Source organism: Mastigoproctus giganteus, chromosome 7 (assembly GCF_048544385.1).
Source record: "Mastigoproctus giganteus isolate SK-2022 chromosome 7, ASM4854438v1, whole genome shotgun sequence".
NCBI lineage: Eukaryota > Metazoa > Arthropoda > Arachnida > Uropygi > Thelyphonidae > Mastigoproctus > Mastigoproctus giganteus.
This window is the reverse complement of record NC_143581.1, coordinates 206,402,827-206,415,393: the sequence shown is the minus strand read 5'-3', so window position 1 is coordinate 206,415,393 and position 12,567 is coordinate 206,402,827. Positions and strand designations below refer to the sequence as shown.

At 37.9% G+C, this 12,567-nt stretch overlaps 1 protein-coding gene across 1 annotated transcript in view; it reads right to left on the bottom strand.

Moving 5' to 3' along the window:
• LOC150083615 (suppressor of lurcher protein 1-like) overlaps window positions 1-12,567 on the bottom strand; it is a 383,165-nt gene that overhangs the window by 77,364 nt on the left and 293,234 nt on the right. Inside the window, exons 14-15 of the mRNA XM_090378541.1 lie at window positions 3,530-3,597; window positions 3,318-3,431 (exon numbers count right to left, since the gene is read on the bottom strand). Of these exons, the coding sequence (XP_090234667.1) occupies window positions 3,318-3,431; window positions 3,530-3,597 (182 nt within the window). The remainder of the gene's footprint in view (window positions 1-3,317; window positions 3,432-3,529; window positions 3,598-12,567) is intronic.

The following is a 12,567-nucleotide window of genomic DNA, read 5'->3' as shown; positions in this document are numbered from 1 at the left end:
TTATACCGACTAAGAAATACTATTCCAGCCATATACCTAAATGAATGTCAGGTGAACTGATAAGACTTGTGGCAAAAAACCAAAATGCATGGGATGCTTAAAAATTTTTAGGTGATACAGAAGCCTGTAGTAGATATAAACTCGTCTGTAATCAAGTCGCAAAGTCGCTTAGTTTTACCAACTAAGAGATACAGTTTAAGGCTTAGACCCAAACAGATGTCAGATGAACTGATCAGAGAAGAAAAATACATGGGATGCTTATACATTATCAAGTGACACTGAGACTTCCGGTAGATATAAACTAGTCTGCAATCAAGTCACAAAGTGGATTAGGCAAGCTAAGGCAGATTATGAGAAATCTCTGGGAAAGAAACCCAAGAAAAGTAGCAAATACTCCTTTATTTACATTAAGAGTAGAAGGAAGTGGTTGAATCACATTGGTTCACTGAGTAGTTTAACTATTGTTTAATCTAGTAGATGCAAAACACCTATTCCATTTGCTGACAAACAATAGATATTTTGCATCTACATTCATACATGAGGAAATTTTTAGGGAGGGAAATGCTGGAAGTATATCAAATTCTGAAAGGAAACTAAATAATTTTTTGATACACGAGAAGAAAGTGGAAGAGAAACTGTCAAAGTTACAAGAAAACAAGATACCTGAAGCTGATGGTATCTATCCAATTATATTAAGAGCAGCAGCAGCTGATTGATGATTTTTTGATTTTGGTAGTTGTTGGCGCATCGGCTTCTGTGGCCATATTGCACCTCCCAAGGTTTTTGCAGTACTTTGATCCAAGCCCGAGGCGGGAATCGAACCCGCTACCTTTGGGTTGCCGGGCAGGTACTTTACCCACTCGGCTAGCCCGGTCGGCGCAGCAGCAGCAGCAGAGAGGTCATTAGGCTTTAGCATTAATTATGAGGACACCCTTGGAGAAGTTCAAATGTGTATCCTATTCACAAGTGGGAAAGGGGAGGATCCAAGGGTAAAGTGAGTAATTACACACCTTTTAGCTTGACTTCTGTTCCAGAGAAAATAATGGAGTTACTGGTTAAAGTAGTAATGTATAACCATCTAGACAGGAACACAATTATACTGCAGTCACAGCATGGATTTTTTTAAGGAGTAATCTTGTCTGACCAATCTGATTGATATTATGAAGCAGTCACAAAGAAACTGGATACAAAAAATAATTTTGACATCACATACTTAGATTTTAGAAAAGCTTTTGACATTAAGTCTGATATTCTCTCATCAATGGCACCTCCGTATCCAGGTGGGCAGGAGCAGCAGTGCGCAGCACATGTTGCAGAGGGAAGACTGCTGTACAAATTAGAGTACTGTGGCAATAGAGCAAGTTGCTGCTATGGATAAAGGGATGGTGAGTAGGAGAAGACAGAGGGTTAATCAATGGACACTGCTCTTCATGGACTAATGTTATTAGTGGAGTTCCCCTAGGGTTCAGTGTTGGGACCATCGTTGTTTTCTATATTTATCAATGATATTGATAAGAGCTTGTTTGTTTGTTATTTGGTTTTTAGGAGCATTAGCAAATAAGGCTGTATTGCTCCGGGGATATGCGGTGGTTATTCCCTGACCTTTCTGCATCCTCCGTATTTGGTGGTAATGGGCTCGAAACCCGGTCTAATCAAGAAGCGTGTGCTATGCACTGCTGCTCCTGCCCACCTGGCTACGGAGGCACCATTGATGAGAGCATATCAGACTTAATGTCTAAGTTTGCATAAGATACAAAGGTTGGCGGGGTGATTAATGACAATAATGAAAGGTATGCTGCAACAAGATCTAGAAAAATTAGGCAGATTGACTGGGAAATAGCCACTGAAGTTTAACAATGACAAATGCAAGGTATTGTATATGAGTAGCAGTAATCCCAGATTAGCATATCAGCTGTGTGGTACTACACTCATGGTAGGAAAATGACCTAAGGATACTTGTTTAGTTTGATATGATGTTCTCTGGGCAGTACAGACTGGCTGTCAGGACGGCTCATGAGGTTTTGTCAGTGACATACAGGAATTTCTTTAGTAGTGATAAGGAGGTGATTATTCCATTGTATAAGGCCACATCTTGAGTACTGCATACAGGTATAAAGGCCTCATTTTTCAGGAAGGATGCAGAGCTCATGGAATGGGTAGAGAGAAGGGCAATGAAACTGGAGAGGGGCACAAAGGGGTGCTCTTACCAAGAAAGGCTCAGTTCTGCAAACTGCAGCATCTGTAGATTAGGCACATACAAGGTGATCTGATTAAGGTGTTTAAGGCTTTAAATGGCTTGAGCAAATTCAATGCTGATGGGATTCTTCCTCTTGCTTAGACTATGCAATTGAGGGTGCATAAAATTCAAACCGAGGAAGGATGGTTGTAGAATAGATATGTGAAAGTTTGCCTTCAGCCAATGGGCAGTTGATTGCTGGAACAAGCTTTTATCCGTTGTTGTGGAAGTGGATAGTCTGAATAAATTCAAAGAAGAAATAGACAACCTATTGGAGGGAATGGTGGATAAGTGAAATGGGAATTTTTAAATTTTTTTTGACTGATACTCTATTAGCTTGCTTCCTTGTATTATTTGCCAATATTAATAGTAATACAGTACATTATGGCCACAGACATATCACTGAATGCCAGAAATACATATTCAATTGTAATCCCACCAAAATTTAAAAATATTCAATTCAGTATAAATTTGTCTTTCTGCTGATTCAATATTATTGGTATGTATATATAGAAATCATTGTATAATCAGAGGCCTATTATGTGTGTGCATACAGATTTTTTTAAAATAAAACATGGTTGCACTTACTGCTGAACTGCATTTTTTAAAATTCAATTCATCATCTAGAATATAAACATTAACATAAAGAACATAAACATTAACATAAATGTTGGTTAAAAACTATGCATAACTGATTAGATTCTAAAAAAATAAAAATTAAAAAACAAAAAAATAAAATAATAAAAAAAAAATCAGGAAGTACGTGAACCTAAGACAGGAGATCAAAGTGATGTGATATATGCAATAAGTAACGACCATCCCAACCATTGTGTCAACCACTAGTATGGTGCCAAAGACCCTACATAACAGCCTATCAGCAATAGCTCTCAGAGAACACCTACAAAGAATTCCAGAAAGTCACAACCACCCTCTGTACCTGGTAGCAATACCAGTCATGGGGTGGAACCCCACAGTCAGGTCGAAATAATATAAGAGCCACAAACAACAATAATAAAAGGCCAAATGAATTGCTACAGCAAAAACAATTTTTTCATTTCACTGAAAATTAGAAAATACTTACAATCAATCTCATCAGAATTATCATTCCATCCACAATTAGGTAATTTATTGCACTTTTGACTTTCAGAAACGCACAATTTACTAACTTTGCACTGATATTGACTGCAATCTGTCCCTATGAAAATGAATAAAAAGCATGTCAAAAAAAAAAAAAAAAATTGGAACAACATATGTGTAATGATGTGAAATAATCAGGAGTTCAGTTTTACTAACCTTCTCTAATTTCGGTCCATGTGGCTTTAAAGCCTTCTGCTCCAATAGCTTTTTCAGCTGTGGCAAACCTAAAACACAGAGATAACAATTATAATTTCAAAAGTTGAAAACAGCATCATGGAATTGAGGCAACAACAAAGAGCCATTAGGAAATCTAGAAATAATTTTCAAGATTTCTTAGTAGCAAATGCACTGTCATGCAATTAAAAAATACTTCAATCTAAAATACATCAAAATACTTCAGAGCAATCATAATGACAGTCATAGGGATTATTCTTTATTTTAAGGCATTTCAACGTGCGATAACTCACCAATAATTTCAAGGTTAGCAATTTATGACAGAATTAAAAAGAAATGGAACAGTTACAGTGTTTCGCATGAATTAATATGTTTTTACTTGCCTGGGACTCATACCACCTTAAATTTTCATATGATAATAAATGAGGTGGTACACTATTTTCAGGGACACTATTTTGAGGTTAGTACTTCTTGGAGTACTAACTTGCTAGGTTAATACTCCAAGTGTATTATAGTGCTTGTTAAGTATGATTGGTGGTTTCATTTATTCATGAAATGGCTAATTTGAAGGAACAATGCATTTGCGTGAAATTCTTCTTCAAACTGGGGAAGACAGCATCAAAAATGTACAAGATGCTCTAAACAGCTTTTGGTGACAATACCATGTGAAGAACACAAACATTTGAGTGGGTCTCACAATTCAAACATGGTAAAACATCAGTTGAAGACTGAGTGTTCAGGTTGCCCATCAACAAGTTGCACAAGTGAAAACTTGTGCAACAGGATTTGGCCAAATCCTCAATGAAGACGAACAAATGACCACTTCCGATATTACTGACAGGCTAGGATTCTCTTATGGAACACGCCAACACATTTTAACAGAGGAAAGAACATGATGCAGAGGATTTCTGCAAAGTTTGTGCTTCAGTTGCTTTTGCTGACTGTGGAGTAGGCACAGTTTGTTTGTTTGTGTGTGGGCTTTACGGCGCAAGAACAACATGGCCATAATGCACCTAACTAAGGTAAAGTTTAGTGCTCTGTTTTTTTTTTCCAATTTGGATTGCAGTTAAAGTCTACAGTGTGTTATACAGTTTTATCTCTTTAAGGAAAGTGAAGATTTTGTCCACATATGGTGTATCTGCTTAAAGATGGGCAATACTCTGAGTATTCGTTGCTGAAAATGAGGCAAAGAGAGTTTATTGCTCACTGTTGTAAATCAGACAATCAATAAGTATATGCTGGACTATAAGTTGGGTGTTGCAGTTTGTGCAACATGGTGGGTCAGTGGCTGTAAGTAGATAGAGATGTTTCAAGTGTGTGTGGCCTATCCGTAATCGGGCTAATACAACTTCTTCATGTCGATTCTCATGAATACTGGACTTCCATGGTTTGAGATCTTTTTTAATGCCAAATAATTTGTTATTGGCCTGACTCTGCCAGATGTGTTGCCATTATTCAAAACATTGTTTCTTTATAATGTACTTGTAGTCAGATGCAGGTGTAGTCAAGGCTTGGGTTATAGGATCGGTAGCAGTTTTGGCAGGCCTGTTCATTTCCAGAAATTCCAGTGTGACCAGAGATCCAACATACTAGAACTTGTTGTTTCTTCTGGTTTAACTTAGTCAGAGTATTCCAGATCTGTCTAAGTAGGGGATTATCATTCTTTGGGTTCTGTTGTATAGTTTGGATAGCACTAATGGAGTCTGTATATATAACACTGTGCAATATGGTTTTTGAGAGTGCATAGTTTAAAGCTATGTGGATAGTACAAAGTTCTGCAGTATAGCTGCTACATTCAGTAGGGAGTTTCTTGGATGTAGTTGTGTTGGGAAATACTGCTGCTACACCAACATAATTGTCAGTTTTACACCCATCTGTGTAAATTGGTGTGTACTCGCCATGCTGGGTTCTCAGTGCGGCATATATTTGCAGTATGTTCTGTTGGGTGTGTCCAAGGCTGTGCCTGATAGAAATCTTAAAATAGTTACCTCTTTAAGACATGTAATTCTAAGTGTTTTTATATGTTCCAGGAAGGTGAGTTTTTGGTCAAATATCATACCAAGAAAGCAGACACTAAGGACCACTGGTATGATTTGATTTTCTAGTTGAAGTTCTGGGTGTGGATGTAGGTTACGCTTCCTGCAGAAGTGTATACCGGCAGTCTTTTGGGTTGAGAGGTGAAAACCGTTGTTTTGGGCCCATTTGTTATTTTGTTGATGGCAGCTGTCTCTCGCATATTAGGCGAATGGCAGGCAATACTGAAGTCAATAGCGTACAGACTAGTGGATATTGTGTGGCAGGTCCAGTGTTACTGAATTCATTTTTATATTAAAGAGGGTAGCACTTAGCACTGATCCTTGTGGTATCCCTTCTTTCTGTATGTGAACTTTGAAGATAAGTGGTTGTGGAATCGAACTTGAAATGAGTGGTGGTGTAGGAAGTTTCTGATAAACTGTGGTAGGAATCCACATAATCCCAGATCGTATAGATTTCGCATTATACCATATCTCCAAGCAGTGTCAAATGCTTTTTCAATGTCAAATAGGACTATCACAAGATGTTTTTTGCGTGCGAAGGCTTCACGGATGTTTATTTCTGTCTTAATCAAAAGGTCAATAGCTGATCTACCATGACAGAAGTCACACTTCACTGGATTCATAAGGTTATTTCGAGCTAGAAACCAGGGTAGCCGGGCATTGATCATTTTTCCCATGACCTTGCATATACAGCTGGTGAGTGCAATAGGTTGATAATGCTGCGGATTTGTAGGATCTTTTCTAGGTTTTGCAAATGCCAAAACATAAGCATGTCGCCATTTGTCAGGGAAAGTGTTTTCTTTGAATATTCTGTTGTAGAGCAGTAATAGTGTCTTGAGTGCCGGTTCAGTAAGTTTTGCTATCATGATGTAATGTATTCTGTACATCTGGCCCTGCTGCACTGAGTTTAGTGGAGGCTAGAGTATGATGTAATTCTGACATTGTGAAGGGGGAGATTGTACGCAGCACTGAATGTTGATTCAAAATTAATTGAGTGCTTTTCAGCTTATGCTGTGTGCATCTGGATTTGTGGAAAGCATGATATCACAACTGAGATTTCCATGAACGATCTACCTAGAGCATTTGCAATCTCCTCTGGTTTTGTAATATCAGAGCCATTTACATTGAGCATGGGACAGTTGACACTTGGATGTTTTGCATATATACGCTGTATTTTGGCCCAAATTGTTTGGGTTTTTGTAACTGTGGAAGCAAAACACCTCCATGCTTCCCTTCTGCTGTCTGCTTAATTCATTTTGCCTTTGCCTTTTTAAAGCAGATGAGGTTTTCAGTTGTTTGGAACTTTCTGAAAATATTCCATGCTCTGTTTTCTCTTTTTTAGCAGCACTACATTCATCATTCCACCACACTTTAGAGCGGGCCGATATTTTAGTGGATTGTTTTCGGATTGCTTTGTCCACTGCTTACAGTATTTTTCTAGATATACGTTCTACTGCCAAGTTTATAGGTGTTTGTTGGACCTGTTTTTCTTCTGGTATAGCTAGCTGCTTGTACCCATCCCATTCAGCTTTGGAGAAGTTCCATTTGGGAATTTGGTAAGAAAGATGGGGAACGCCTGTATCAATGCGGCATATCACAGGGTAATGATCACTTCCCAGTGGGTTGCTGTGAATAGCCCATCCAAACAGAGGGTATATGGTTGCTGAGCACAGAGAGACATCAATAGCTGAGGCAGATGCGTATAAGTGTGCATTCCATTATTGAGAGTTATCATATTGTGTTGATAAATATTGGAACACAAATAGTACAGTCAAGCGTTCCTTAGAAATTTTTCCGCCCTGGCACTTTTCGTTTTTTAGACTCGTTTTTTCAGGAAGAGATTTAAAAAACAACCCTGTTTCGTCACAGTTGTAAATATCCTTAGCTTCAAAATCACGACATAAATCTTCCAATTTGACGGTCCACTCTGCTACAACCCCAGTATCAACAGATCCACCTTCACCACTTACGGTTTTCCAAGAAATTTTATGCCGAGTTTTGAACTTGTCTAGCCATCCCACAGAAGCTTTGAACTCATTTACTCCCATAGATTTCACAACCTCCAAAGCCTTTTCCCTAATAATAGGCCCATTAATGGGAATTTTTTTTTTTGAAGTCCAACAGTTTTCGGGAATGATTTTCGAACCTGATCATTTACGTGTTGCCAAATTTGTTTGAGCAGTTCATTTTTTTTCCCTTTAGGATGTCGCTTACCTGCATCTTCCCGATTTTGAATTTTGCATCTAGGATGCTAGCGAGATTGCGAACACTATTTTTTTGCCGATCATACGCATTAATGAGTTGACTTTATCTTTTAAAGTTAAATGTTTACGAGCAGACATTGTGCACTTCACACGACACTGAACAAAACTGAAAACTTAAAACTCAAAAGAAGAAAGGCCGACAAAATCCTCCCCCCCTGCACACACCGAATTCATCAGAAGTTTTACATGTGCCTTAAAATTCTTGAAAAAGGGTTTAAAACCGCGGCGTAAACATCGGAAATAGAAAATAAACACACGATTCAGGCAATACGTGGAGAAACGTTCCTAGAAAAAGGGCCGTGAGCTCGCCCGCTGTCCGTTATTGGGAGATCAAATTAAGTGCTAATCTAAATGAAACAGTGCAGATTGCCTGTCCGCGTCCGTTACAGAGAATGTCCACTAGACAGAAGCTGAAAACACGTTAAAACCAATAGAGGAGAGTTGGGGAATTTGAAAATGTCCGTTGTAGAGAGATGTCCGTTAAAGAGAGGTGTCCGTTAGGAGAAGTTTCACTGTACTGGCAAGCTATACAGTGAGATTGTTAAAATGGTGTTAAAAAGGAAAACTGGAAAGATAACAACTAATTATGACAGCTATGCAAAGCAGAATAATCGGTTAGAAATAACACTAATTCTAATAATGTACTTCTGATGATGACTGAGCATGATTCTAAACTTAAGTCTAGCATGGCTGTAGAAAAGGCAGTCTCTAAAATTATAGAAAATTTGCTTAAAAGCATACAAATTAGGAGAACGAGAAGACTACCTGACAAGTGTATTGCGAATGAGACTGAGTCTAACAAGGAGCTTGAGGATATTAGGCCAAATGGCCTCATAAAAAAATTGAGATTGAATATCACTAAGCCTAAGAAACCTGGTTTGAAAATAACATTACATGATGTAATGAAGGACATAAATAAAGAAGATCTACTTAATGAGTTATATGAAAGAAATCTAATACATATGGGTCTATGCAGAGATGATGTCAGTGATGAAGTGAAAATATGTTTTTCTAATGAAAACAAAAACAAAAATGGAATTAACTGGATCCTGGAAATATCCTGTAGAGTTAAAAAGTTTCTTGATAAACAAACAGAGATCTTTATTGGATTGATGTCCTACAGGTTTATGATATTTTATTTGGTTACTATTTGTTATAATTGTCAAAGGTACGGTCACACTTTTAAGACAGGTAGAAGTGATAGGCCGGTTTGCAGTCATTGTGGTATGACTGGCCATAATTTTAAATTCTGTAAAAATAAAAACAAACCTCAGTGTCTTTCCAATTATAGCAGGAAAAATAGGTCTGCTGCTCATTTGGTTAGATATAAGAAGTGTCCAAAACACTTCACTAAGGAAAGAACGTATTCTGCACTTTACTGTAATGAACAATAGTACTCGTACCCATAGAAATAATATGTACAATGAACTCAATTTTCTCCAAATTAATGCACAGCATGCAAGATCTGCAGCAGATGAACTAAGGTTAGTTTGTGAACGTGAAAGGATTGACATTGTTAGTGTTCAGGAACCGTATGTTTATAGGGGTCAGCTAATTGGATATCCCAATTCTATTAGAATTGTCTCAAAGAAGTGTGACAAACTAAGGGCTGCTATACTAATTTTCTGCTCTGATCTGGTTGTGACCAGAACTGATTCCTTATGTGCATACAGTCTGTGTTGGTATTGAGGATAGCTGGGGAAAATTTTTCATTATATCTATGTACTGTCAGCCTAATGTAGACCTTCATTGCTCTCTTAGCTATTTGGAAGAAAAGTTATTGAGATTTAAAGGTAGAAAAGTAATTATCTGTTTGGATTCAAATGCTAAAAATCTTTTATGGCATTCTAGATTTACGGATGCCAGAAGTAGGTTATTGGAAGAGCTGATATCATCATCTAAACTTGAGATCATTAATAAGCCTGGTAATGAACCAACATTTTAGACTATTAATGGTGAGTCTAACATAGATTGTATCGTTAGCCAATGGTATGGCTTTCAATTTCATATCTAATTGGCAAGTTAAACCAGATTGGATTAACAGCAATCACAGAGTGATTATTTTCAACTTATGCTGTGCTAGAAGTAGATTTATTGAGCCTCATTCATTACAACTTCGAAGATTTGCAATCAAGCACACTGACTGGGGTAAGTTTGACAGATTTGTTAGGACAATTTTTGGTGAAACGTTGTTAGCAGAGTTGGATAGGATTAATGTATTTGATTTGGTTCAACTATTACAACAGAAGTTATTTGATGCCTCGAGGGAGTCAATGAAATTAAAGCAAAGTAAACATGCTCCGGTGTAATGGTAGTCCTCTGGCCTTACTGATCTCCGGAGGGAGGTCAGAAGGGTGCGTAAGAAGTTCCAACATCAGAAATTGTGGGATAATAAAGAATCTACTGCTAGGTTGAAAACTGCATATCAATTGATCAAAAGAAAATATAGCCGTTTAATAGCTAAAAGGAAATTTGATGCATGGAAAAACTTAGTGCAAACAACTGGTAATCAGGTTCCATGGGGTATTGTTTATAAGTTGTGTTTGCACAAATTAAGGCCATCTGGAGATGTGATAAATTCTATGTGTTGTGGAGACTCTGAAACTGTAGTTTGGCTCGGCAGTATTCATACTTGATCACCTAGTCAATGGATCTCATCATCATATGGAGGCGATGGAGCATTCTGATAGTACTGATCGGTTAAACTGTGGTTATGTTAGCGATATTTAAGAGGAACCATTTTCAATCGAAGATCTTAATTCAGCTGTTAACAAAATTTGTAACAACAGGTGTTCTGGTATGGACCTCATTGAAGGGAAAGTTATTAAGCATTTCTTCAAACTGTTTCCTGCGTATCTTCTGGTTTCCAACAAATGTCTGCTTGAACAAATTTTTCTCTCGCCTTGGAAGGATGCTCTTCTTAAGATAATTTTGAAGTCATCTGAAAAGCCTAAAAATGAGCTTTCTTCTTATCGTCCAATTGCACTTTTTCCAGGTTTGGGCAAGATCTATGAATACATGCTTTCACAGTGAATATTGCAATATATGCAAGAAAATTTGGGGTTCTCAAATAAACAATATGGCTTTACTCCTGATCGTGGTACAGAGGATGATTTAAAATATTTGGTTAAATTGATTAGATAGTCAAATGCAAAATATATTATTATTATTAGCTATATGGTGCAAGGAAGCCTGAGGCTTTTGCTGCACCAGCCAAAAAAAAAATGGTCGAGATTCAGTATCGGGTACAGCCAATGAGAACGAAGTGAAAGAAGGCAGCCGGCTCCACCCAGTGGGCGGAGTCAATGATGTCTAGACGATCACAACTGACACGCAGTGCGTGTCACCTTGTGCCGCGCCGTGTTAGTTGTGTGTGTCATCTTGTGCCGCACGTGTTAATAGTGTTTCGATGTCACGTGGTTGCGGTATAATAATCGGTCTTAATTTCATTCGTAAATTAAAGGTAAAGTTAAAAAATCCGGGGGTGTGGGGGCAGGAGCCCCCACATAGACGGGGGTCTGGGGGGCAGAGCCCCCAGAAAACAAAAAAATTAAATTAATTTTTTTTTTCTGAAAAATAAAGTAATTTCGAAATGTCGACTGAGGAAAGTGACGTGGCCACTTTCCTCCTCTTCTGAGCCTTCTCATTGGCTGATTAGTAATTCCTAATTACATTCTTAATTACATTTGTAATTTAAAAAAATCACTTATCCGAATTTCAATGTGAAATAAAAAATAAAAGTAGCGTGAGAGCGACCCAAAAATCCGCTGAAACGGGGGTCTGGGGGCAGAGCCCCCAGAAAAAAAAATTAAATTAATTTTTAAATGTCGACTGATGAAAGTGACATGACCACTTTCCTCCTCTTCTGAGCCTTCTCATTACTAATCACTGATTAGTAATTCCTAAGTGCTTCTGCCGTATTCCTTTGTTTTAGGTATGTATTCTAATTTTTTTGTTCTGTGTTTAACCTATTTTTATTGCGCAATTTTCAATTTCGTGGTGTTTCTTCGTGGTTAATTGATGTTTGCGAAATAGTCTTTTTTGCAATTCCCGGTCGAATTTTACGTTGTGCTGTATTACCTGCGGTCGAGAAAAGGGTTAGTTTTTTAAATTGTTCAGTTTATTTGCCTTTCATTTTAGCGAAATTTCGGTTTAAATTACCTTTTCCCCTTTCCTTTTTCTCTTCTTTTTAGCTCAATCAGACTTATTCAAATGTCACGTGACATTTCGCGAAACCGTAGAAACGTGTATTTTGGTATTTGTATTTTTCTGATTATCGGGTTTATTCTTTGTTTTCAGCCGCCACATTCGTTGCTGTGCTACGTGCCATCTGCGTGTCACTTCGCATCCGCCGGGCGAGGAGAGGAGGGGGAACGCAGTGAGTGGGTGGAGTTACAACCCGTCAATCACTGCTTTCCCCCTTCCTCTCCTCGCTGCCATTTTTGGTGGCCGTACCCCATATTGAATCTTTACCAAAAAAATAATTACTGAGTTACCCTGTATGTGTGTGAGAGAGAGAAAAAGTAGAAGGGAATCACTAAGAATGTTCATTAGTTTTAATGCGTTGAAAAAAAGGTCACATAAGAGGAAGAGGCAGAAATATTATAGAAAGATTCTGCTAAAGCATTTGCAATATCAGTAGGAGAGGATAAGTCCTGCCCATTCCACTGTATTATTGGAGGCTGCAATGGTAGAAATTTCCCACTGAGTGCTTGTATTT